The sequence below is a fragment of the Schistosoma haematobium genome, chromosome 2, assembly GCF_000699445.3.
Source record: "Schistosoma haematobium chromosome 2, whole genome shotgun sequence".
In the NCBI taxonomy this organism is placed as follows: Eukaryota; Metazoa; Platyhelminthes; class Trematoda; order Strigeidida; family Schistosomatidae; genus Schistosoma; species Schistosoma haematobium.
Window position 1 is genome coordinate 10,953,834 of NC_067197.1, and position 27,327 is coordinate 10,981,160.

The window sequence follows — 27,327 nt, forward strand, 5'->3', positions numbered from 1 at the left end:
AGTTGGCAAAAGCCAAACGAACTTTTCGAATCCGTGCTGAGATTTCGTCATTTAGTTTAATTAGATTAGGTTAATGTACAGTTTAACGAACAGATTTGCGCAAAATCTTAAGCGTTATTACAGTTCCAATATCAAATAACAAAACAAAAATCAGATGAGATTGTTCTGAGAATCATTCAATTAAATGGATATCATGTATTGACAACTGATAAATAAAGTACACCGAAAAGTTTTTTCATTCTAGTTTGGAAATTATTAGCAGTGAGTAACTTAAGACCACATTATGGATTGAACCTAACAGTTTCGGGTCTTTAGAGGAGTATATTCATTATCTTTAAACAACTAAGTTGGAATCCAGTGGTCCACATTTGTCATTTTGAATGAAATATTTTTAGAGTAACAAACAAATCGGTATATTCTAATTTCAAATGAGAAATATTAGAATGCAATCTACAATCTAAGAACCGTTTAATAGTAAGTAGATTTCAATAATAAAAAACACTAAGATACCTCTTTCATTGGGTTTTATACTATGTCTTTATTTAGTAAGTGTATCATATGAAATTAATCATTAAAGTACTAAAAATCAAATCGACACAACACGATTTAATATGATCTCACATGGTCAACGCCCACCTCTACTACATCTACATATAAACATGAATTAAAAACTTTCTGATTAAATTATACCAATAGAGGTTCGCTATTAGACTTCTGACACAGTTCAGTAAAAACTAATTACATTTGACATGATAAATAATTTTCGGAAAAGCTATATCCTCTACAGTCAATAGGTGTAATCTAATGTCTGAGAACTGATATGAATTCATGCTTGATCAGATTAAAAAGGAGTATAAAATGAGTGAATTATTAAATTAGTAGTAAAGGGGTCAATAAATAATCAAATAGTTGGTGTACTATGACAAAAATTAGTTTACAATTCATTGAATAGCAAAAATCAATACTGTTTTTATAGTTCAGTTAAATTTACTTGAAATATCTAGGTAATCTAAGGATACTGTGTAACGTTGATAATGAGACTTATTTTAGGACTTCATGATGTTTTCTGGGTATTCTTTTCATTCTACCGTTTATGGATATAATTATTGATTGGTTTAGTTCTTAGAATAAATAAATAATAACAATACCATGAACAGACTATAAATGTTGAGAAACTAGCTACTGACAAAAGAAAACCTTGGAACTAGATTTCGTGATAGCAACCGGGTTCAAACCGGTTTCAGAATTATATATATTGATGAATAAACATAAAATTGGTTCTTCACTGTAAAACGTGCATATCAACAGTTTACAGTTGTTGGTATAAGTAAGCGGTGTCGAAACATCTCACGTAATACCTAATATCAAATAAAATAAGATCGAACCCCTTGAAGCGGTGATTTGAACAAAAGTTCGTTACAAATATTATTTTAATACATAATTCCTTAATTCATCTGACTTTAATTAAATAGTTATTATATAATTGGTAATCAATTTTAGTTTGTTGAAATTTTGAATATAAACGAAATATTTCACCAAAGCAGACAGTCAAATGCAATGTAGACACCCTAGCATATATATGCATCGAATCAAGCTGCCACAACACATCAGCACAATGAGATGACAGAGTAGCACAAGTAGCAATGGTATTAGTGGTAGCAGAAAAAATGAAGCAAAAAAGATATGATTCGAAAATAAAACATGGATTAATGGCATGAATAACTATGAGATAATTTAGAAACTTGAGGGTAAAATAAGAGAGTAAATGCACTTGCACCATTGAGAACGATTCTGAGTCATATTGTCCGAAGCCTTTAACTATTGGCTGTAAAAATCGAGAGGGCACTAACCCGGTAGTCTGCGCCCACCTACACAACTCGGTTCAACAGTCAATGATTTCATCGATTGATGGCACGTGTTGATTTGTCCTCTCAATCTATTAAAGCAGAAATTTTAGAATCATTGAGCAAATAGTCAATCGCTATTTACCTGTATTTGATATCAATTAACTTTATTCTTTCTTAAATAACCACCAATAAACAAGAAATGGTACACTTTAATGCTTGGTAGTATATTTCCATTGAAAGCTATTACGCTAAAATAAAGTATCGACTTCAAAACACGATATATAATTCTACGCATAAAGGAGAGAAGCTCTTAGATTATTTTGATAGACACATTCATAAACAAATAATGGAAGCGTAAGTTTTGTTGACAATATACTGAGTATATTCATGCAAAATCAAAGCATACATCTAGATATATACGAAATCACCAAGTATCAAACATTTCGGAATACGTATATAGTATGATCTAAAAATTTCTTAAGTGGTTTAAAATACTTGAATATCGAGTTAGATTACAAACATTAAAAAGATATATAAATGACGCTATGAATGCAAATATTAGTAGCGCAATCATCTAAAACGGTTTACATTACAATTGTGAGTCTAAGGAGTTTTCATATCATTTAAACAGTCCATACACTTAAAAAAAATAAACAAACATATATATAAAAATAGTATATTAAGTGATAATGACAGTAACTCTAATCGCCATTTTAGTCAGTCTGATAACAAATAAATACAAACAAGGCTGAATTGTGTACATAAAAGAAACTTATCTAACCTCCATTTTTACCATGGTCTTGGCCTTAAGTTTCCCAATACCAATAGAGGATGCTTCATTTTTCTTAATACAATTGTATGATTTACTTGTTTTAGGTACAATACGTGTGAGTTAATGCTAACTGATTATTTTGGAGCATCATGTCGCAATAAAAGAACATCAGCTAGCATAGAGGGCCCTACTTGTTTGTAGTGGACAAAAATAGGCTGTGATCTACAAGAAGCTTCACAAGTTTGTTTTTATTGCATGAAGTGTGACCTTCAAGATATTATCAGTCACCCTAGAGAAAATTTGTATTTCGTCCACGCACACAGTTTGCACATTTAAGAACCACACAGAACCATGAAATCCTTTGACAGTGTTTTGTTTAAAACACTACTCAACTGACAGAATAACTCATTCTTGGCTACATCCCAACTACAATTTGTTGGATCGTATATAAATATCACTATAAGATCTAGTTTTTGGTAGGGCAGGTAAGAATCAAATCCGAAAATCAGGAGTTAATTTTATCAGGTTGGCTTATGACTTACAAAATAAGTATCTTACAACCAGTGTAAAGTTTTGTGAAGACCACAGAATTTTCATAGACTCCATATCACGAGCTAAATTTAGTTAGACTACCATTGAAAGCTTGGGAGCTCAAATAGTTACGTTTTAAACTAAATGCATATGCACAGTATGCACATATGTCAATAACAGACTGATCAACTGCAGTGCGCTTTTTGTCGTATAAAACAACTCATATTTTGTTGACAAGGAGTACAACCTTTTTGATATCCGTTCATAGTGGGCATTGCATTAATAATTCATACTTGCGAGCACTGATCACTCGGTCACAATCACCTTAAGCAGTCGAACGAGATCTGCAAAATTTATATATTCTTCTGCCGATCAAAATATTTTCCCTTTACTCATCAATAATAACGAATCCAATTTAGAACAACATAATTGATTATTAATAAGCATATAAGTGAATAGTGATGCACCAATTTAATGTAGCACACGCCGATTACGCGACATGCCAAGACTGATGCAATAGAATAGAATTTGGAATTCATAAATGGATAATAAATTCTCAATAGTTTACTTGAATATCAATTATGGGTCTATGAGATACCTATCAGTTTTAACCAAACCTATGTGTTACCACATCTGTATTAGGGTTAGAAAGTTGAGGAATTAAAGTTTAGACAAATTATATTGTTTCTAAATAACTATATCAAAAGTCGAGTCTGTAAAGAAACAATTTGATCAACCACGACGATTTAGACTTGATAAGTAACAGAAATGACAAGGCAGTTAGAACAAAGATTGGATATGAGGTGAGAAAGAGTGGTAATAAAAATGGAAAGATATACGATATATATAGGAATGACCTTGTTCAAAATGGTAATGATTAAAATGCCAGATTATGAGTATTCTTCACTTCGGATTATCATTGTCAATGTGAGGTTTGTGATACACACCAGGCACTTAAATGAAAAGTGGCGTTCTTCTTAGCAGATACCTTTCAAAATATTTAATCTAAGAGTATAATTTACTAGACAATTAAGTAGTATCTAGTATTTCATACTCACTTTAACAAGTAAAACTATCTGTTACTCTAGAATCTTAGAATCACTGGTCCCAACCTGTAAGTTAACAGTTTATGTTTGCTAGATGAGATGTTTATATAATAACACCCATTTACTTTTGTGAGTAGACTTCCACCATTCGAAAATAGCGAGCAGGTCTTTCTCGTAACATGTTATGCGAGGATCCTGATATGCAGCGAAAATTTTCGATACCCCGGGTCATACGTGAAGCACTTGAAGAAACCATTACTGTTTAAATCCCAAATATAGTAGAAACTAACGTTTGAGAACAATAGTCGACGTAAGTCAAAACCAACATCGCTCACCAATCGATACCTGATATCATGCTTGAAATGATCTATTTATCATTCTTAAACCAATTTTCGCGCATTTTCTTATATTCTTCTTTAGCTTTAGAATCTTTTCTTAATTTTGATGTTATTTTCTTATATAACCTTGAACCAATTAATTACTACGAGTAGTAAGCATACTAATATGGTATTAGTAAAAGTAATGCAAATATGAATGAAATTGAAACTTAATAAAAGTTTGTGCATTCCATTTTGAGTTAATTACCTATTGCATGAGGATTAGAAATTACACAACCAAACAGTTCATACGAAAAAGTAGATGGGACGAAATTCGAACTTGTGACCCAATAAATGAAAATGAATTATTCAAATCATTCAAATATACCGACTTGATTGGAATGACTAAAGTCTTTAAAATTCGGATACAACAAACTTTTAGTTCTCATTTGTAAAACAAGTAAATTACGAGTCTCTAAAAAAGCGTTCCCTCACTGATTGTTTAAAACGAAACTAGAACAATAATTTTTCACGGAACGTGTTCAAGACATCACAATTAGTAAGTCAGTCGTTAACACTGGAAAAAGACATAACTGGTTATTTATGTAAATACACACAACTTTGAGTAAATGTTCTGACATAACACAAAACGGTCAACTAAAGTGATATATACAGCTGAATAAAGCAGGATAAATCTGATTGCCCGATACACTGGAATACATCAGTCAGTCAGTCAGTGGTCGTGAGTGCTGTTAGAGGTATGAGGGCTGTTATCATTTCCCGGTTTCCCACAGCGTGGAAGGGTTGTTCTGGAGGTACCTGAAAAGGAAATTGGATTAGAGGTGGTCTTAGTGACCTGAGAGCGTGACCGCAGTGCCCGAGGGACAACTGCTTGAGGTCGGTTACACACGACCTTTTTATGGGTGATTTTCGTGTTAGCTCCGTATTTGTTGAGACCTTACTACCGGAGACGGATATCCGTGGGATAAGGCGAGGTGTGCATTTTTAGGGTCGACCTTTTCCAACTTCACCCCTCTTTGTATGAAAGCAACATCGCTGTTATGCTGATTGGCTAAAGGAAACACCTTACTGCTGTCACACCTCTGTACAGTCAGCAGTACGACTTCGCCTTCGGACCTTGGGTTTGTTGCTTTTAGGCTTACCGCTCTTCAACCGACCTGTCTGACATGGTAGGACCTTGAGGAACGGTTGTTCCAGCCAGTATAGCTCGCTTGCTTCATCACGATAGGCAAGCCCGACCACCACGTCAAGGTAGCAACAACGGTCGGGACTGGAATACATAGGAGATTAAGATAAGAACAACATAAGACTCGATATATTGTGATATTGTTTAGGTCACCATATTCTATATATAGAAAGACAGAAATCGAAAATAATTTGTGCGAATGAAAGAAAAAATATTTACACCAACAAAGAGCAAAAACTAAAAAGAGACCTTTTTTAATTTATAAGAGTTGAAACTTTTCTTTAGCTGATATTCAGGACAAGAACCGAACACTCTACTTTGGTGTAGGAATTCTTTAAAAGGATTATACTCTGACTTTTACATATTAACATTTTGAATGGTGAATAGTGAAATCTAGAACATGTCAATTTAATCATGAATACGAACAACAGAACAATGGAAAATTCTTACAAATAATAAAATAACGTATTGGAAGAACAGACTAGTTAGACATCACGATTCAGTGGTCTGATGGATACACTCTTCAGCGTTTGAAATAATAAGTACTACGTTCGAGTGCTAAGAGGAACATCATAGGTATTCATGAACCTCTTACACGATAGAAAATATAGATTTTAAATGACACTGTTAGTCACTAGCCTTAATACAACAAGATATCAACATAACAGTTGTAAACAGATTCACATTCACGGTTATACATGAACTTTTGCATTGATATCACATGTTGTTATACTCTTACATAATTTAACTTGGTATGTTATTCATATGAAGATCACATTTTTGTATCTCAAAGGAGGAAGAAAACAAACTCGGAATTGAATTCGATTGGAGCTCATGTTTAACAATGTTAGCAAAGTTAAAAAATACATTTTTGCAGAGGGATATATATTAAGATAGGAGGGAAAACATATGTATTAAGACTGATTAAAAGGAGTCAATTGACTATATTGCTTAAAATAAAGTATTGTGAAAATAGAATCTATTGTACAAACTAAAAAGTAATACATCTTTCACGTAAAACGTAAACATCTAATGAATATGTGTATACACAATACCACTCGGAAAGATATGCATATTACATCCAATTATCAACATAATTACTATGTAAAATGGTCTATTTTGAAATGTTACTCTATCAGGCAGATCCAAATAAACAGAGGAAAAGCGGACAATAGAAAGTAATCATAATAGAAGTGACCTTGATTTACCTAGGTCCTATACTTAACGTTGCTCATCAAAAGGTAAAAACATCAGCTCTTTCAACCTTCAAGTTTTAGGTCTGAACTCCCTCTACTTACCTCAGTTTTGGCAGCCAAATAGTACACTGAATCTCATACAAATGTGGCTTAAAGCAGATTACATAAGCGTGTAATTAGTGAATTATATTAAAGTACATGTAGTCAACAAACTAAACAGAATACCTTTGACCTCTTGTAAAACACGAGTCTGGTGAACATCTATAGATTGGACGATTTACAAGAAAGAGTTCCATATATAAAAACACGCAAAGTTTGACAGTTAGTTGTGCTATCCAACTATCCAAAACCATAAAGTAAGATTGAGGTTCAAAATCAACACAAATAACTGAAGGTCAAATGTATAGACTGTTCGGCTGCTACTGCATTATAGTAAACTTCAGAGAAATAACAAGAAATGAGGTTAACAAGTCCAAATAATGTGAAAAAATTAGTACCTTCAGACTGAATTTGATTCATATTTTTGTCTTCAACAACCATAGGAATATGATATTTTAACTGGATTTCCAAACTACGTAATTCTTTAGCCAACTGTTCAACGGTCCTCTCCAAAGTTATACAACGTTCTTGTTCTAAAACAAGTTGTCGATTGAATCGAGCATAAGTTCCAGTTAAGAACTGCAACGCTTCAGTAGACGCCTATGAAGCAGAGAGAAATTACAGACATGTGTTTAGATGAACATATGACTCAATTAAACAATAATTTCAAAAAACCTCTTGATAAGTAGATATAAGAAATCTAAACCAATAATTAGATTGTCAAAAACACGTTAGCAGTAACTGAATACTCAAAAAAGATTTGATTATGATCTCTGGATTCCCGTCTAGATCAGTCGCCAACTAGATTTTACTGAAAGGGAAATCACTTGAAGTGCATAAAACGTTGAACGCTAAAAAAATATTTGATGAAAATGTCGAACACAGTGGAAAATACTTTTAGTTGTACAGTGTATTTATTTTATTTATTTATTTGAGCACATAAATATTGGTACAATAGAGCGCCAATATATATGCGCCACACAAAACAATGAGAATTCGAAGAGAAAAAAAAGGTAAGGGGCGTAAAAAAAAGAGAACAATAACGAAGAGATTGGTGTAAGGTAGTGTGGTAGTAATGAGGGAACGGAAAGGTACAATCGGAAGAAATCTTTCAGGTAAGGGAGACACAACCACTTTTATGAAGAAAGTAAAGGAAGGTTACATCAGGATCGTCACTGGCTTCTATTCTGAGCCATGTCTGATAACGTCTCTAGCCACTGTGTTGCACCATCTCTCAGACCCCAACCAGGGAGTCGTGAGGGACCAACACAAGCCAGTCCTTTGCAGCTTTCTTTCATGCCACGACACCATGTCATGCACTGACCACCTCTCCGCTTCTTCCAACCAGTCCCAGAGTCGGCAAATAATGCACAACGTGGAAATCTCTGGGACGACATTCGTAGAACATGTCCAAGCAACCGAAGTCGGTGTTTCAAGATGGTGACACCAATTGCATTATCGTCTCTGTGCCCGAACACACGATGCCGAACCTCTGCATTACTGACATGGTGTTGCCGCTGGATGTCAGCAATCCTTCGGAGACAGCGATGACCGAACACAGAGAGTCGTCTAACGTCATCAACTCGGAGAGACCAGGTTTCACAAGCATAGAGCAAAACTGCTCTCACCGACGCGTTGTAGATCCGACCTTTTACAACCAGACTAACATCACGAAGGCGCCAAAGATGGCCCAGATTGGCATAAGCCGCTCTGGCTTTCACTATTCCGGCATTGATCTCATCACTCACACCCCCACCAGCACTTATGCAGCTACCCAGATACACGAACTTTTCGACTACTTCTATCTGCTCACCATCCAGAGTGAGTACAGAATTAGAATCCTGCCAGTCTTGTAGAAGTACTTTGCACTTCGAAGGTGCGAAGCACATACCATACCTACGGACACTGATTGTCAACTGATTAAGTGCGGATTGCATGCCTTGGGCATTATCGCACAGTAAGACAATATCGTCCGCATACTCAAGGTCGAGAAGTCTTTCTCCAGGCAACAGATACACACCACCATTACTTACATCCATCAGAGCTGTTTCCAGAATGTCATCGATGGCAAAGTTGAAGAGGAATGGTGAGATTGGGCCTTGTACCTTTCCGTTCCCTCATTACTACCACACTACCCTACACCAATCTCTTCGTTATTGTTCTCTTTTTTTACGCCCCTTACCTTTTTTTCTCTCCGAATTCTCATTGTTTTGTGTGGCGCACTTATATTGGCGCTCTATTGTACCAATATTTATGTGTTCAAATAAATAATTAATTAATTAAAACAAAATTAACTGACTAAACAATCAATAGTAGTGGTGTTTATTTTCGACCGCAATAACATATTATACAACGGCACAGAAGTTATGTTTTAATTCCTCGCTTTCGAACCATACACCAGTATAAACCATTGTAAGTATTTAGTGGTTAGCATAAACGAGTTATTTTATTTTCGATGAAGGACAAAAATCGAAATATATAGATCCAAATAAATATTTACCAAAACAAAACAAATAGTAGATCAAGAAAGCAGTACTTCTTAACAAAATGGTAAGAAATTCAACAATTTAATTGGTTATGTCTTTGCACCACGCAAAACATGATAGTATGAACTATCTTTGTATTTTTAAAATAGGCATATAATTCTTTATGTTCAACAATCTCTACACTATTGCCCAATACACTTAAGTTTACATACAAAATACAGTTTAACAATTGGTCATTGCCTCATGAATCAATCCACTTATATTTTCTTGTATGAAACGAATTCACGCAAAGAATTAAATTTGATGCTTTATGTTTTCATTCTTAGTAGTCTAGCCTAACTAGTAACATATCTTACGAACTTTATAAAATAATAAAAATTGTTTCATTAAAATTATAATGCACAATATAATCTAGTAAGTGTATGCAAATTAATGTATCAGTCTAATTTTAAATACAGTTAGTCAGTTCATTTATGTCCAATCAATAAAACAGATAAACATTATCACAAACAGAAATCCATCAATATCTCATTATGTTTACTATATGTCTTTCTGTCTAACAGGTTTATATAGAGTGACAGATATAGACAACATAAAACAATCCAATAAAAAGTGCATCCACTTCGCTCAAACTCCGCACTGCCGCATTACACAAAATTATATCTCCAAAGACATTTCATAGCTAAAGGATAGGTAAAAACGAAGTGCCGTACAATTTTGATTAGTTAGATATTCAAACGTCGCCACAGTTAATACAGAATTAAAAATGTCAAATGGTCCTCCTATCAGAACTGATTAAAAGCTTTAAACAAGCTCAGTCGTTTTACTTGATATTCGTAAAGTATATCATGAAGTAGACTAGTCTCTAAGCACCAGTAAATACTTAATCTAGGCAAATAATCTACGGATTTTCAGTTAACGAGTCCAAGTATTCTCATTGTATTCTGAATAGATAAAAACTCAATTACTGACTCAATCTTTTTCCAGCCAAAGGTATAAACCACACTTCTAACTTTACCAAACCTCATAGCTCAGTAAGCAATAAATTTTAGCAAATAAATAAATACTTCCCCAACTTCAAATGTTGAAGATAGTATTCTTTAACTTAAACAGTAAAAAGGCTGCAAAAACAAGGAAGTGACACTATGTGAAAATCTACTTAATTTTGCCAGAACTGCATCTTTTACACCTTAAACAAAACAAACGATTAATGTATGTAAAATATTAACACATAGCAAATAGTCAACAGAATGATAAGAGTTGCTTTACAGTGACTAGTCAGCATCGTTTGAACAATAATTCGAAAGACAAGCGCAGTTTTATGACTTAGGCAGAATGGATCACACGTCAAACGAGAACGATAAGCAAGGATTTTTAAAAGACATCGAAAAGCTACATGAATATTCAAAATATGCACTATAGGAAAAAAACAAATTATTACGACAATCATGGAAGAAACTAACCTCGTAAAATTCTTTTGCGTCGTTACGATGTTCGAGTAAGGCAAGTTTAAGAGAAGTAGTCCGTCTTTCTAGGTCTGAGGCAGAAAATTGATCATCTGAATTCAATGGGAATGAACGTGGCTGCAGCAGCAAACTGGATAATTCACTTGAGACTGATGTAAGCATTGACTCGATATTACTGACTTGAGAACAAATGTTACTAATGTGATCATGTAGGCGTCTCTTCAAAGCCTCTATAATTCCTAAACGGTTGCTGTCTTCAATTGAAATGACATATTGACGGGACAAACGTCTTCCTGTATCACTTTTTATCTTGAGGTCATTGGTAGAAACATTTGGTTCATGCACAGAGAGAGAAAATGAATTTGATACTGGAGCATCTGACACACACCTAGAATCGGATTTCGATAAATCGTGCTTGAGCTTTATTCTTCGGAACTTCTGACTAAAAGTTGAATTACATAAACCGTCGTGTGAACACGATTGGTTAGCACATTGACAGCTATTCAGTGATATTGATTGGTTAGCAAGCGGTTGAGGTAGAACTGGAAAACTGGTTGTTTTAATATCCAACTTTGGTCGACCTTTAAGAGTAAATCTGAAAGAATTTCGCTTACAACTGTTCTCTTTGTCTGGTCGAAGTATGTTAAATGATGAATAATCTGACTCAATCTCTAAATTTTTAATAAAAAGAGGATTTTTGGAGTAAAACAAATAATTAGATATGGTGAAGACTAAGGATGGACGTAACAAGATTTAGACATCTTAAGATATATAACTTTATTCTTCATGATCTTGGAGTTGTAGCAAACTTCAAATTCAAAAAAGTGATTTGGTTTGAAGTTGGTAAGGAAACGAGATGGTTTTCAAGTACGTCTCGTATAACAGCATAAAAATGTTGCTCAGAGTTATTGAGTCTCTAATGACTATGATTTTCAAGCAAACTTAAAACAGGAAAATGGCACTCGTCCTAAGACAAACCACAGTCAATTGTTGTATAAAGTGATGCTTCGCCCCAGTCTTAAAATACCAATATTTGTCAACAAGGTTTGCACTCTAGTTAGTATACTATAATTAATTAGGGGGCTGTTTGTTATTCATGAAGAGCACAATTATCTAGAACAGTACTACATCAGTAATACATAGCGTTAACCTGACACATGCATCGGTTCAAGTTACGACATTATCATAGTAAAACAAATTATCAAAGCAAATCCCAGAGTTGTAGAGGCAGTAACCTGTGAATATCTTGTTAAAGGTCCAGGTCCGAAACAAGAGTAGTTTTCTTGGATTTGCTCTTCATTATTCAAACTGATTACTCTGTGTTTTTCACCAGAGGACTTTTGTCCCTCCCAATAAACCAGGAAGATCAGCGATTGAGACCAGTTAGATGGGACTAAGTTCAGTCCCCAGATTCTAGCTAAGATCTCAGTTACTCTAACTCCTAAAACAGGACCACCATACTTAAAGACTTTCGGAACTAATCTATCTGGACTTGTTACCTTCCCTTGGTTCAAATTGCCTATGACCTTTTCGACCTCACAAGAAGTTGAAGGGCTTAAATCAATTAACCATTCAGAGAGGTTGGAGATAGTGGGTAACTGATATGTGACTAAAGACCAGTTGAACTGTTCCCTAAAGTCTTTTGCCCATCGGTCTAATCGCCTGGACTGAGAGTGAATAATAGTCCTGTTTCTTTTTCCGAGATAATCTCACTAACAGCGAGATTTTCAATAATCGTTTCACTTTCACAGTTGACTAACTTCTTATCTAGTTGTTCCTGAAATATATTCTTGACCTTGTCGTTGTTGAGCTGAACTTTAACGGCATTTTTGCCAAGGCTTTTTACTTCCAGAAAGACGTGGAAAAACATATTGCATTAGAGCGCGATCAGCCTGAGCACGTGCTCCAGAATGGGTGGTAATTTTTTGTCAAGCCTTTCCAAAGATGGCTGATGGTAATGTGGTCTAGTTAAGTTCATCGTTGAGCCGATCATGGAGCTCGCCACGTCAGACAATATTTTCCTTATGCTAGAAGTTAGTGCTTGCTAGAGATAGACAACCATCTGAGCACAGTTGCAGTAGATGATCGCCATTAACTGTTCGCTGAGCCACGGCACATTTAGACCCACTCTACACGCCTTTCAGTTTCGTCTAGCCAACCTACTTGTGCATTAAAATCACCTTCTACTATTACTACAACTAACCAAATTTTGAAGGAAGGTGAAGAGCTTTCCATAAACTTCATCTTTTACTTGATCTGAACTGTAATCAGTGGGAGAGTAAGCAGATTAGTTATTCATTTATTTAAACACATGAAAATTGATCCTGGAGCGCATGTGCAACATCGACTTAGAGTCACACTATCAACTTCACTAGATGAACCCTCCATATCTACCAACGCAGTTAAAGCTCCGGACTTTCGCTTTTCTTCCTCTCAATTTCGTAAACAACAACCTCAACGCGAGAAGGCAGCGAGTAGGACTTCCCTGAGTGGCTTTATACAGGTAGCCATGTGAGAGCATTTAGAGAGGAAGAGCTGACTCAACCCACCCCCGGACGTGCCAGAGCATTTGGTATGTGACTCCCTATGACAATGTAGACTAGTCTCGAAGCAGTGTTTTGTATTTAAATTGAGTACGACGCATCTTTGAAATACTACTCAATGAAGTCAGAAAACTGTATTTTGTCAATCTTTGTCGACAAATGGATCTCGTGGTAAGAGTCCCATCGCCGAAAAATTAAGGGCCCTTATTACTTAAGATATGATGATAAAAGAGTTAAATAAGACATGGTATTGTGGAAAGCCTAGATGAACACTACTAGAGGTAGAGAATTCTAACTACAGTTTGCCATTGATTCAAACTCGAAAAATCTGTCTCCTAAAAACGAGCTTTGTTCACATTTTCGGCAGGTCATGAAGGCTCCCAAAAACAATAATACTTTCTAATTCATTGCAACATTTATAAATTCTATAGCGTTTTAAGAGGAAACTGTTAATTTACACAAGTAAAACTAAACGGAGGTTCAATTACTCTGGACGTATATGGCAACTGTAAATACTAGCATTCTTCCTATCGTTTAAGTGACTAAGGCACAGGTAAACAAGTCTATCGATATATGGCATAACTCATTAAAAAAGACTCGTAAAGGTTCACTTAAATAACGTGAAAGTTCCATGTAAACAAATATACCACGTTAATGGATTGTGGCTCTAGTATTTTACAGAACTATAAACCACTTTCATTGTAGTGCTATGAATTCTCTGCTGAATTATTCAGATTTGGAATAATTTTGCATTCGAGACAGTGAAAAATCAGTTTCTAGACAAATTCGGCATTTGGTTTTGTAGCCACGTCGCCGACAGATACTGTAACACGCGCGGGACATAATTTCTGAGGTCAAACACTTTGTTACAAATGTAATAAAACCCAGAAGCTGATAACTCCTAGTTGCTTTTAACCTAAATTCAAAAGTGTTGACATAAATACGTTTTAACTTAGCTATGCAACATCGGAAATAATAACAAGGTAATATAAGATAATATGTTGTAAGCGCGAAAAGCTTTCGTTTCTTAGATTTATGAGCAGAAAGATATCACTCGTATAACAAAATCACGCATGTAAACATAGTTTTAGTCATGGACCATTACTACTGCTATGACAGTGGCCGGATATCTATTTTTTTCAGAAAACAATGGTTCAATAAAACCTAGCAAAGTTCATTGCATAAAAACGTTAGGAATGCAACAATATGTAAATTTATAAGGCGCGAATTGACGAACTAACCAGTATGGGTAACCTGCGATCTTGAAATTAAGTCTGTAAGGGCAATAATCCAATTCTCCTTATCTTCTTCGGACAACGCCTTGAAGTGATGCTTTCTTCCAGAGCTCTCCGTCAAAATAAAGGAGCATCCAGACTCCTGAACACTTAGGTGGGCGTTCGTTAAGTCAAAAGTCCCACGACAATGTCGCCCGACTGCATCCGGTTCTCTTAAAAACCAAATTAATCACAGATTATATTTACCGGTAGTAGCTGAGTAAATTATCCTGCACTAAAAACCAACGTTTTTTATAGCCTTTAATAAGATTTGTCCATTTGTAAAGCCACCCTGCGAACGGTTCTGCAGTGCTCATTATACTGAAAACATAATCAACTTTCCCGAAACGAGAAACGTCTTGGTAGCGTAGCTGTCAAGATAACGCGGTTCCCATAGTCCAATGGGTCAGCTTCTCAGTCCGCAGAAGTGAAGTAAGGAAGTCAATTGACTTATAATAATGGTTGCAATTTTCAGTACCAATGAAATCCAACCTCACTCAGAATTCATCTGGCCTATCTTATGAAGACAGACTGAGACACCTTAACTTATTTCCGTTATCTTACCGTAGAATACGAAGTGATCTAATATTGGCTTATCGTATACTAAACGATGATCTTGGTATTAACATGTCTTATCTCTTGCTTCCGTCTAGAACCGATCGTTTGAGAGGACATTCGAAGAAAGTTCAAAAACCGTGATCAAATCGTTTACGTCTGGAGTTCCGTTTCTTGCATTGAGTAGTGAATTACTGGAATTCTCTTCCGGAACACGTAATATCAGCACCGTCTGTTAATATATTCAAAACGAGGTTGAACCTCCACAGTATTACAAACTGCAAGGATTAATATAGGTCGATAGACCTCCTATCCTTATTACTGAAGCCTGAAGACTGAAGACAAGGTGCTGATAATACATGTTCTGACGGAGAAGTCCACAACTCGATGCAAGAGACGGAAATGCAGACGTAAAAGGTTTGATCTTAGTTTTTGAACTTTCTTAGAATTTCTTCTTAAATTATCGGTCCTAGATGGAAAGTAGAGATAAGATATATTATTACCGTTATCATCGTGCATACAGTAAGTCATAATTTAATCACCTCAAATCCTGTGATAAGGTAACAGAAATGTGTCTCATTCTGTCATCATAAGATAGACAAGTGAGAATTTTCGTCATCACGGTTCTCCATCGTTAATTTGCCCTAGCATATCCGCTGCGTACATGAAACAATGACTTTCCGCTTGGATCCCATATTCCAAATCAACCTCATAAAAGTCAGATACAGTACCCTAGACGTTTCTTGATCCATGTTATATAATGACTTACAAGTGCCTCATAAGACTCCAGTGCCTTTGACAGTGACAGGCTTACGTTTACTCATAGTTCTAGGGCCATTGCTTATTCTGACTCCTAGATTTTTATAGTCCATTACTTTAGGTGACGCAATTCATCTTATTGTGTAGTGATATAAATCGTCGAGGTTATTTATTTCATAAACACTCTCTGGAATTAACTTCCGGTAACTACCTAAATATCTAATCAACCGGTTAATTAATATCATTCTGTAATATTGTTTTGCCCGACATACCGCGTATGGGTCGCCGAATCTTGATGTGCTCCGCATTTGACAGAATAAATTACCATGAAACAATTAGTAAATTACTCACACAAGGTAAAAGAAAGTGAAAGACAATGATTATGCTTTTGGAGATTCCACTTTTTACGAGTTCTCATTCTGACAAAGCCTCGTCTCATATTACTAAGAAAGTCACTCATCCAGTTCATGACTTCATGATGAATACCAAAACGTTCAGTAAATAATTGGGGACCCAGGTGAGGGGCCTTTAAAAGATTTATTATTTATTCATTTTAGCACATAGATATGGGTACAAGGAGGCACTAAAAATACATATGCACCACACAAATCTCACTCGATATGTGTGAGGGCTGTGATACTGCCCTGGTGCCCAAACCGAAGCAGATGGTTTTCTTAGGGGGCCACTCCCCGAGCCTTCGACCTAAAGGTCTAACCGACAAGGTAGTGGAGCATCGTAAGGAGATGCAGTACCATGGAAGCCGGTGACCAACGACTGGTTCATACGCCATTTGTTCCCGCAGGATACTGGAGCCCATGTGCACCACTGGTTTGGGATCCGGTTAAAGCGCCGGATATTCGCTTTTCGTCCTCTCATTTTTGTAAACAACACCCCCGCCACGAGAAGGCAGTGAGTAGGACTTCCCTGGCAGAGGCTATATACGTATGGCCATGTGAGAGCATTTCGAGAGGGAGAGCGGACTCTCCCCACTCTCGGCCGCACCAGGGCCTTAACATGAACGAAAGGCTTTTAATAAAACCATATTCTTCCCTGACTAAGTGATTAGTTCCTTTCACATAATTCAAATAAGCCATCAGAATAATCTTTCCTACTGAATTCACGGTTACGCCGGTTAGTTTGGATGGTAGATAGTTGCTATGTGTCTACTCCCCGCCTTATAAGCTGGACTTATAAATGCACATTTCTCGTCTCTTAATAGTTTGGACTGTCTCACAAACATATCAAACATCAATCCTAGAGGTTCAGCAACTACATTCGCCTCAGGATTTATGGTTCCAGAATAGATTTCGTCAGGAACACTGGACTTATATGATTTAAAAAGTAACACAAAACTTAGGGGTAACACCCAGAAACTGGAGACACAACTCAGCAGAACAGACTGCAGACATGACTTTTAGTCCTTAAGAGTAGTCAAATGCTGGAATTCGCTGCTAGTCCAAACGATTTCCCAGGCTTCTTTTAAAAGGAAACTTGACATATTCTTGAGGATTAAGGGTAGTATCTTACTATAATTTACCAGCTTTTACCTTTTCCACTTTTGTCGATAATATACCTTGGTTCCTACCCGCAAGTATCGGTGATCCACTGCTACTACGCTTTAAGTTTGTTCATATTCTTTCAATAATCGAATCTGTACTGTTCAGAGCCTGTAAAGATAAACATATTGCTATACTTTATCCTACGTCTATGAACTTTCTTGACTTTTAGCTATTCATTGTGGGCAGCTATTAGTTTTACATGGTGCTGAGAACGGTTTAAACGGGGACGTAGCCAAGCCAAATGTACCTTCAAATGTCAACCGTGCTTTTTCAACCAGTGATCTAGTATCCACAGACAAATCCATTTGTTGTGGCACAATCATGTGCTTTTTTGTGCTCACATTTCGGCATGGTTGAACCTGACCACATAGTTTATCAGAAGCTATAAGCATGAATGAAAAACAGCATGATCGCTACTAGATAACAGTGGGAGAATATTCAAATATGTAGTATTCTTGGTCTCACGAATGATTACCAAGTCTAGCAAAGGTCAGTGGCTTGGAACAAAATGTCTGGGTTCGGATACACACTGTACTAATCTCAGGTGAATCAAAATCTCCTAACATCAGGCACCTATTGTTTTAACTACATGTTCAAATGTTCTTTAAGATAGAATCATTGACTAAGCATATTAGGCTGCGATAGGTGACACTTAGTATAAATGTACAGCCTTCAAAAGTGAGTCCACAATGACTTCACAATTTCCACTATCAAGAGACTCGTATAAGAAGAGAAAGGTTTTCATATTATTAGCCGTGCATTAAGGGACTCGAATTTCTTTCTTGTATCTCTCTTTATCACTTTTTAGGGTGTCATATCCTAATAATTCTGAGGTGACCTCAAAGCCATAAACTTACCAAGTTTTGGTCATAACTATAGTGAGTGGCTCCAACTTGTCCACAAATACTCTTAGTTTACGGAATTGGCCTCATAGACTACGAGTGCTTGTATATAAAACTCCTATCGGGAACAACCTATCCTTACGGGTTTCAGTAAGACCTGACTATTAGGAAATCCAGTTCAATCAGAGCCGCCTCCATTTGTTGACGGAACAAATGAAGCTTGCAGTTAGGGAGATTTTATGTCTGGGTGTAATGGGCTACCGATGACTCCAAGTAGAAACGGATAAAAGTTGAAAGATTACTAATAAATCAGTGTAAACTGTTGCCATTTGTAAGGACTCTGCGAAATTGCTTTGAATGCCTCAATTGTTAGCAACTGATGACCAAGCACAAAGAGCAGGAAGTACAGTTAAATTCAAGCTTGTGACTATTGCCTTTAGGCTTTGTGTTAAACCGAACACAGAAGTGTTGGACGTTATATTGCTGACTGTCATGATAGAACGAGTCAGACTATGATGTGACTTCTACGTGAGATTTTATAGACTGAGTGGTCACAGCATAACAAATCTACAATTTTGCGATTGGGTCTATTATTATGGTAGCAAAGATAGATGCACTAATACCAAAAACATCATAATTCTACGAGTATTACACACTGACCTTAAAAGTTCAATTATCTTGATACGTGTTAAACTAGCTTATCAGTAGTAACTGAATATCTGTCTGCTTGAGCTTATTAGTACGGTGGATATGACTAATCTTATCCAAACCTTTTGAGAGTCCGAGACACAGTATGTCTATTAAACCCTCGCAGTAAATGGTGATCGTCCGTCCATTCGCTATAGTCGGCAGACTAGCGGAAGACCCAACCCCAAAATTGTAGATTCGTCATGGTGTGATTATTCAGTTTATAAAATCTCACGTAGAAGCCACATAGTCTACGCTGACTCACCCTATTCTGAAAGCGATCGGTATAACGTCCAACACTTCTGGAGAACGTATTTTAGGCCCAATAGAGAGCAATATATATAAAATACAAACACATGAGGTTACATGGGGTGACCACGCCTGCATGACCGAGCCATACCACCTCGACCAATCGTTCCTGTTAGGAGCTAGTACTACTACACTACTCTACCACCAGGATCAATGTGACGTTAGTTTGACATCACATAGAGTGGGATAATAGCATTTAAGAGGTTAGCAAGAGAATAATAAGAATGCGCCAAGTATTGATAGTCTGGAAGATGAATTGATTTGGAGGCTCCAGAAACTGATTGGGAAATACGCGTCATAATTTCAAAATTTTCAGTTTAATTCTGAACACGTTCATGATATAAATCTATGTGAATACCATTCAATAGTTAAAGTGGGATTATCATAATGAAGAATGGTTTATTTTAGAGATATTTTAATAAACCACATTAAGATGTGCAATAATAGCCGTTGGTATAAGTGTTTTGTGCACACTAATAGAAAAACAATCATATCTCATAAAATATCAATCCAGCTGAGTAGTTCACTATAGCGAAAATTGTATCTTTCGTAACAATTTGATCTCGCCCGTAAACTGACATGCCTCACGTAACAAACTGTTATTTGGGAATAAATTATTATTATTACCATCATTATAATGATGATATTGGTATTATCTTTGGTTCAAAATATAAGGTCAGTTAATGCTTATGCCAGTATGCAGTCCGTATGAGATGATATCCGGTTGCATCTGTATTAGTGGGCTGACTGAAAGAATGAAAGTATAACCATGGAAAGGAAGAATTCTAACTAATGTCACAGTTAGTTCGTCAAGCTTAATACAGCTTATTTAGCTGCTGAGAGATTTTCTCGACCTCGTTATTGCTTAACTGTGACGGGACCTAATGAAACTACTAATACATATGGAGTTTCACAAAAAATGCTCTTGATACGTTAAAATATTGATAATGATGAGAATTTCGGACCGATAGCTAACAGTAATTCATTAAACATGAGTAGATCCATGGAAGATCTGCTTTAGACTCAATGTTTTGATTCATAACAGATCAATTATTTGTATTCATACATACTGACTGATGTATACAAGTCAGTTGCAAGTATCAACTTTGTATGATGCACATATCTATTTGTGTAAACATGAGTGAACATTAGATGCTGAAGCGAACTAAGCTTATGTGCCACAAATATGATACGGTGTTGTACGATGCTTTCGACTAAAAAAATCTTTACAACATGACAAGCAATGAGTGCTGCTCATGTGGTTATCAGAGAGAGCGTAAATTGTAACCAAGGAGAATAAAATTCCCAACTCATGTCCATGATAATGGTTGGAACCTTTTTCAGTGTTGGGGTAAAATTGTCTTTGGTGTCTTGAGTTCGTAGGGGATTTTCTCGACTGTTTATACTGATGTTTGCATGCATGACTGCGTCGCTAAACCTCCAGTTAGACTGACAAGGTCCTAAGATGTTTACTGAATGAATAAGTGGTAGAGAAACATACTGAAACCATCCTATAATGAATAAAGATAACCACGAGAAAACAACACTAATTAATGGTAGTTATAAGTCAGTTTATCGACCTAGGATTTTTGATAGATTTGTAGCGTGGCGTCGAGTTGGGATTAACTATGAACACCGCTACCAAGAAGCACGTGCCAAATAAATCAGAAGGCGAAGGTTGAACGTAACCAAATAAATCCATAAAATCCCCGAGAAGCCAAATATCAGAAGGCAGTTAATGGACCAAATCGAGATATATTTGCTGGCGATCTCGTGGCATCGAAAGGATACCGAGATCGTGCCAGGATAGAAGTTTGGTTACAGAACGTAACCGAATTCGCGCGATGTCACAATCAAAGTGAGTGTATATGAATGGAAGCACAAAATAGCTGTCATTAGCACAGTCAAACAAAAGCACATTAAAACAAACACTGGTACAGTTGGTTATAATAATAATTGTTTTTAATAAACCAGTCGTGTTCTCGTGATAAATGTGAGTCACTACAGGAGCCCCCCGCTAGAAAGAGTTTACACTTTCGATAAGTAGCGGTTTAAATCGTGGGACTGATCGGCTGACGAGCGATTGTAGGACAGAAGAATTGGCGAACAGGAAAGCGATCGTTGATCGTCGAGTTGCCAACGAAGGTCGTTTTCGGAGAACAGCACCAGGAGCGATGTGCTGTATTTGTTGCTTGAGTTGGCATGCCACACCAGAGTGGTTTGTATCCAGAATCTGAAGATTGCGTTCGTAGGTGTCCGGACCAGAAACGTTGCAGACGTAGGACGAAACCACATTGAGCCGATGAACCAGAAGCGACCATAACGACAAAGTTCGAGACCAAGCATATGCCAAGTATTCGTAACCAATATATCGACTGAGTACGTTGACAAGAGCGTGGGTGATCAGGCCAGCTTTCGCCAAAGTTGACTGAAGTCGACGGAACCAAACGGATATGGTCGAGGGCGTGGGCTCAGGAAACAAAAAGAAAATAAAAAAAGAGAAGAGTGTAGCATGTGTGTAGTATAGGAATAACCCTACACCGTGAGTCACTACAGATTCACCAGTTTTATCAAAAATAGTGCGTGATTGTCAAGTTATGACAATTCTTTATAACGATATCCCGAAATCATTATGAATGACTAGCAATAGTGGGGCTTAATTAATGGGATATGGGGATCTTTGTTTTAGGAGATTCAGAAATATCAGAAGTCTATATTACTAATGAACCTAAGTTGCTTTATTGTGGTAAAAACAGTAACCTAGAAATTTTTGTTGACTTGATGTTAATTTTAGCAGTAGGTTCGGATGTTTTTAATTTGAATGCTTGCTTGACTAACAAATAAGTAATGGTTTAGCGAATATACTGGTGCAATACGAGAATATCTTATTGTAATAACTTTTCAACTTTAACCCAGCCAGAAGCACGATCAATAACAATAAGCACAATTCAGGCGTATTTATACAGTATAAAAAATGTTCCTGGAAAACGTTACAAAACAGCATATCAAAAGAGACAAGAAAACAATATTATTTATGGTTTTCTAAAGTTGGAAATACGACGTGAAGTTGAAAATGTGCATATTTGGCGCGAAAACGAGAAATTCAAAATTTTAAAGTAGAGTTACAAAAATAAGACATTTACCAAGTGACTTCTAGTGGTTTAACTTCCCCAACAGAATACTTAAGATTAAAATTTATTTAAAACAAAATGGTGGGATAGAAAATAAATGAACAACTGCTGACAGGGTTGAAACAATATGATGAATATGTTAATGAATATCCACCTCTGGAGTACATCATTATTTTTTTCAAATTTTCTAGTGCACTCGTGAGAATGTACGCAAATTTATGTGATGGGATACAGAGAGTAAAACGTGATATCATCACAAAGTTTTGTGCAACAATAATTTAGAATGATGCCGTTAAAGTCATAAGTAATTGCAAAAGACATGGAGAGCGCTCGATGTGAACCATGACCTTGAGAAAACACGTACGTCCAGTTTGTTCTAGACGTCGGAAGTTCCATAGCTGTGCCCTAAGTGCAAGATTCTGGAAAATAGAGAAACCGATGAGCAGCAAGGTAATTAGATATCAACGATAAACTACACTTAACGTTTTATTGTGGAACAGACAAAGGTATGATAAATTATTAGATTAAATTCATACTAGCTCTTGCAGCTAGAGTGAAATTTGAGTAGATGCTCCAGATGAGAGAATGCAGTAATGAAGAACAATAAGTTGTGATATTTATCAAGGTGGGGTAAGTTCAAATGAAGGAAGGTAAGTAAGGGTTGAAATACGGAAGACTGTTTATCAGGACAGAAAGTGCACATTGAGAGAAAAGTGTTGGGAAAACTAATAACTATGTTTTTTATTGTCTGATTGTTTTTTCATCCGACGCTTGTCACACAGTCTTAATGTAAAGTCCGCATTAGCATGTTATAAGTTATCTTAGTAGAATTGCTAATCCAGCAAAAATGTGGAAACATGAATCTGAATGGTGAGCGTAGGAGAACAACCTCAACATCATACATTGATGACTTGTTCTCGAACATGGCCAACTCTGTTTCTATAAAACATTGTTAGACATACTGATATCCAATAGGTGACACAATCCACCTTCAGAAAGAAAATCATCAAGAAAACTTCTGAACCGGGTTGTAATTTCGCTGCGGTTCACTGGCAGTCTGTTCCACATGGTTGAGTAGCGAATGACGAAAAAATTCTGGCGGTCCTATAATTAGCGACATCACTTCATGACCCCGCCTTGAATCTTGGGGCGACAGAAGTGGTTTTTCATACAGATGGATAGGCCTCATATTCCAGAGATAGCTTGTGGTCGTGAACGATCGGGGTCGCTTCATAATCATGAGGAGTGCATCATTCGACTTTCCATTGGCAGGGTTGAGGTAGAGGGAGCTGACTTTCAGACGGTCGATGCTTATGCTTACCTTGGTTCCTTTACTATGGGCGGCAACTGTTCGGATGAAGTATTTTATAAGGTCAGTCGTATGCAACTTAGTAACTAAGCAACATAATAAGGTTTTCCCACCTGTTTCGTCCATAGTTTCAGAGTTGTCGAGGACACGTAGTTCGCTCCAGATAAATGCTATGTATTAGAAGCAGATTGTGAGATGAAGTTCAACTGTTTGGACTTTCGAGAAGGGTACTTATATAGAGACGAGTTGAGAGAGAGTAAAAGGATTATAGTCCGGTGAACAGTGTGGATTCTCAGCCATCAGCAGAGTGCTGAAATTGTCATGCAGTAAAATACGCAGCTGGAGGTTCCCTGATGAAAGTACTATACATTGATAAAGTGGCTTGCAACCGCCTCGAGAAGAATGCCAGATGTTGTCAGGTGTTATTTACTCACTGTTGTTAGACTCCCTTGACCATCGCATTGGACGCGTCAACAGCCATGTATAAGTCATTAGTGAACCTCTGAGAAATTTGAGCGGTATTTTTAAGATCAGAAAGCATACGCGAAGATTCATATTGCTCAAATGAATGATGATAACCGTTTTAGGAATGTCGTCATCAAACATAGTAATTTGAGTATATGCCGTAAGCAAGTTGATTTCGAGAAGAAATATACAGCTTTCAAAGCAGCTATTAAGTTGTGAATGAGTTAAAAAAGAATGCGACCAAGTGAGGTTTTCGTATTCAGCCGTTGATAGCAATCAGCTGGACGCCAGTTGCTTGTGCTCCTTCTAGGCAGCATATGCAGAGGAGATGGACATAGAAATTTCGATGGCCGAATAACCCCCGGGCCGACCAAATCCCTGAATCTGTCCTTGCCAGTTCAAATTAATCGTTAGCTAGTGAGCACAATTTCAGGAATATTGGTGGTCCTGTTGAAAGTTCACTTTAAATGTTGGCGCTCTCTATGGGGTCTGCGCTACGACTGGCAGCTCGCTGTAGAGGATGAATGCAAATAAAGTCCAGAGCTGTTTATATCAAAATAATAGATGAATAGTTAGGGTATGACCACTTAGACTTAATTTTCTTAATGAAGTCCATTTCGTGCGAATGTATTTTGATGATTTAAAGAAAACAAGACGAAAGCAAGGTGATGAATGGGTAAAGAAGTACATAAATCCGGGATATTGGAAGTGGCCTGAGATTGACACATACACTCAGGGTTTGACAACTCTTCTACTTGTAACACGTATATAATCAACGGGTAGCAACCAAGTCAAATGAGAAGTCAGAAATGAGTGGTTTCGAATATATGTTAAGAAAGCTATCGGCATGTTGAGAATTGTTTGTTCTAAGCTGCCAATAAATTGCAAGGAATACGTAGCATGATGTACTCGTGATCTGTGCGGATGCGTGGTCGAGTACTCCCAGCTAAGGTGTGTTTATGTTGTAAGTTTAAGATCCTTTAAATCTCCAAAATGTAGTAAAGGAAATACAGTTTTGGATACATAAATTGCAATTACTATCCGTTTTTATGATTACAATGTTAATAAAGTCCTCAATCAACTTTTTCTTGCGCAATCGTCCAGTTTAGCCTGTAATACGACTTCTCGATAGGAATTGAAATCAATTTCAGTTTGTAAACATGTGTCAAAGAAGTATCTAGCACAAGAAATTAACATTGATCCCATGGGTTGGTCACCCCCCACTAGATCATAAAGAGTAGTAAGGTAACAATATGTTCTAACCAACAGATGGGAGTGTATCGACGATTCTCATCACCAACATGTTGGCTGGTTAGAAAAGCCACCCTTCCTCCCCTTTTTGATGTTAGGCTACTTAAGTTTGTTGTATGTTTCAACAATGTCTTAATCTAGGCTCTGTGCTGCACACCTTGTCATAGCATATTTCTCTTGCTGATTCCAAGTTATAAGCAAACAAGACAGCCAAAGCTTCTGTATCGTAGAATAGATATCCATTTAGCATAACACAGTGCTATGAAGGTAACTAATGATGTAAATCATAAGATACTGCAAAGATAAATTTCTTTTTGGGACTGGTATTGATTAGTAGCTGATCAATAAATATTCAGGATGAAGAGTTTAAGTTTGCGAGACCTATGAGTATGACAATAAGCAGGTATGAAAATAAAATATTTGAATACTAATAAATTTGGGATAATGAATGTTTTTAGCTGGTAGAACACTAATTAGAAAGAATTTACAACAATTTGGGACAGTATGAGTATTCTATGACTGTCCGTATTTGTAGAACATCCATTTGGTTAGTGAATTATCTGTTCACTTGAAGTATAGATTAAAAAGGTATGTGAAACTTCGTGGATAAAATGATGCACCTACAATTATTAAAGGAAACCTCAATCTGAGTGTAAGTGGTAGGAGCATAACAGTATGACTAGTAATGAAAACTGGGGGGAGGAGACATATTTATTTAAACACCTAAACATTGATACGAGGCACCAAATACATATACGCCACAAAAATCATTTGATTTGTGTGAGGGCTGGAATAATGTCCGGGTGCCCAAACCGAAGCAAGTGGTTTTCTCATGGGCCCAACACTCCGAGCTGACCCAAACCACCCCCTGCCGTACCACGGTATTTTGGGGTCATGTGTCCTATCATTTGGCTATATATATGGCTGACAATGGAAGTCGGATATATTCATGATCGGTCTAGATATTAGGCAGTCCATAAAAAGTGCCCATGATTTTAGTAGGAGTTCTAGAATTAGTTTATGAAGCTCCTTAGTGTCTAAAACAAGGTTAATTGTCTCTAGAACCTGACGACAGTGTCACAGTTACGGATTGTCAATGGCGGCCTGCTTTATATTGAATTAGACCACACTGTAAAAAACTTAAAATGGATTGGTTTCTGGAGTTTCGCAGTTAGTAGTGTAGATGTGTTGTTCCTGAGTCTGTTGGAAGAGTATTAAGTCAAAATTAGGCAGGATGTTAGAATTGAGAGATCGTATATTATTTTGAAGAAAAATGATGGATTGTTCCTAATCCGATACAGAGATGGTACCCCACTTACCGTTGCCATCTGTCTGCGGCCACAAAGTAGGTTGCTCATCTACTTTTGCATCACGCCAGATTTTTCAGAGTTTGACAGGTTTTTGAATAAGCCCTAATTTAAACAGCTTATTATTGTTATCATTATAAGCTTTATTCAATATTATATTTTTGGTACAATATTGAATTCTTAGCACAAAGTATTTCAACAAATTTCCGTTTCTTTCTTCTTGGTCGATCCTGACGATAAATATTGAGTGATCGCCAGTAAGATGTTAGCAGTCCAGTAAATGAACATCTGAATAATGCATATTCTTTTCTCTGCATATTGCCAGCGACCACACTATCTCTTATTGGGCTTTTTGTAACTTTGACAACG

General features: G+C 36.6%; 2 protein-coding genes across 3 annotated transcripts in view; one reads left to right on the top strand and one right to left on the bottom strand.

The window, feature by feature from the left end:
* OSBP2_1 (Oxysterol-binding protein 2) overlaps positions 1 to 15,691 on the bottom strand; it is a 45,610-nt gene extending 29,919 nt beyond the window's left edge. Inside the window, exons 1-5 of one of the 2 annotated variants that reach the window (XM_051214307.1) lie at positions 14,992 to 15,691; positions 14,752 to 14,957; positions 11,582 to 11,638; positions 10,965 to 11,548; positions 7,414 to 7,615 (exon numbers count right to left, since the gene is read on the bottom strand). In XM_051214307.1, coding sequence (XP_051067465.1) covers positions 7,414 to 7,615; positions 10,965 to 11,548; positions 11,582 to 11,638; positions 14,752 to 14,957; positions 14,992 to 15,101 — 1,159 coding nt within the window. In that variant the 5' untranslated portion in view covers positions 15,102 to 15,691. Of the gene's footprint in view, positions 1 to 7,413; positions 7,616 to 10,964; positions 11,639 to 14,751; positions 14,958 to 14,991 lie in introns of both variants that reach the window. The other variant, XM_051214306.1, reaches the window with a different exon arrangement.
* Positions 15,692 to 23,800: 8,109 nt separating this feature from the next.
* MS3_00010745 (uncharacterized protein) overlaps positions 23,801 to 27,327 on the top strand; it is a gene marked incomplete at both ends in the record, with an annotated part of 34,703 nt that continues 31,176 nt past the window's right edge. Inside the window, one exon of the mRNA XM_051219141.1 lies at positions 23,801 to 23,998. Within this exon, the coding sequence (XP_051067466.1) occupies positions 23,801 to 23,998 (198 nt within the window). The remainder of the gene's footprint in view (positions 23,999 to 27,327) is intronic.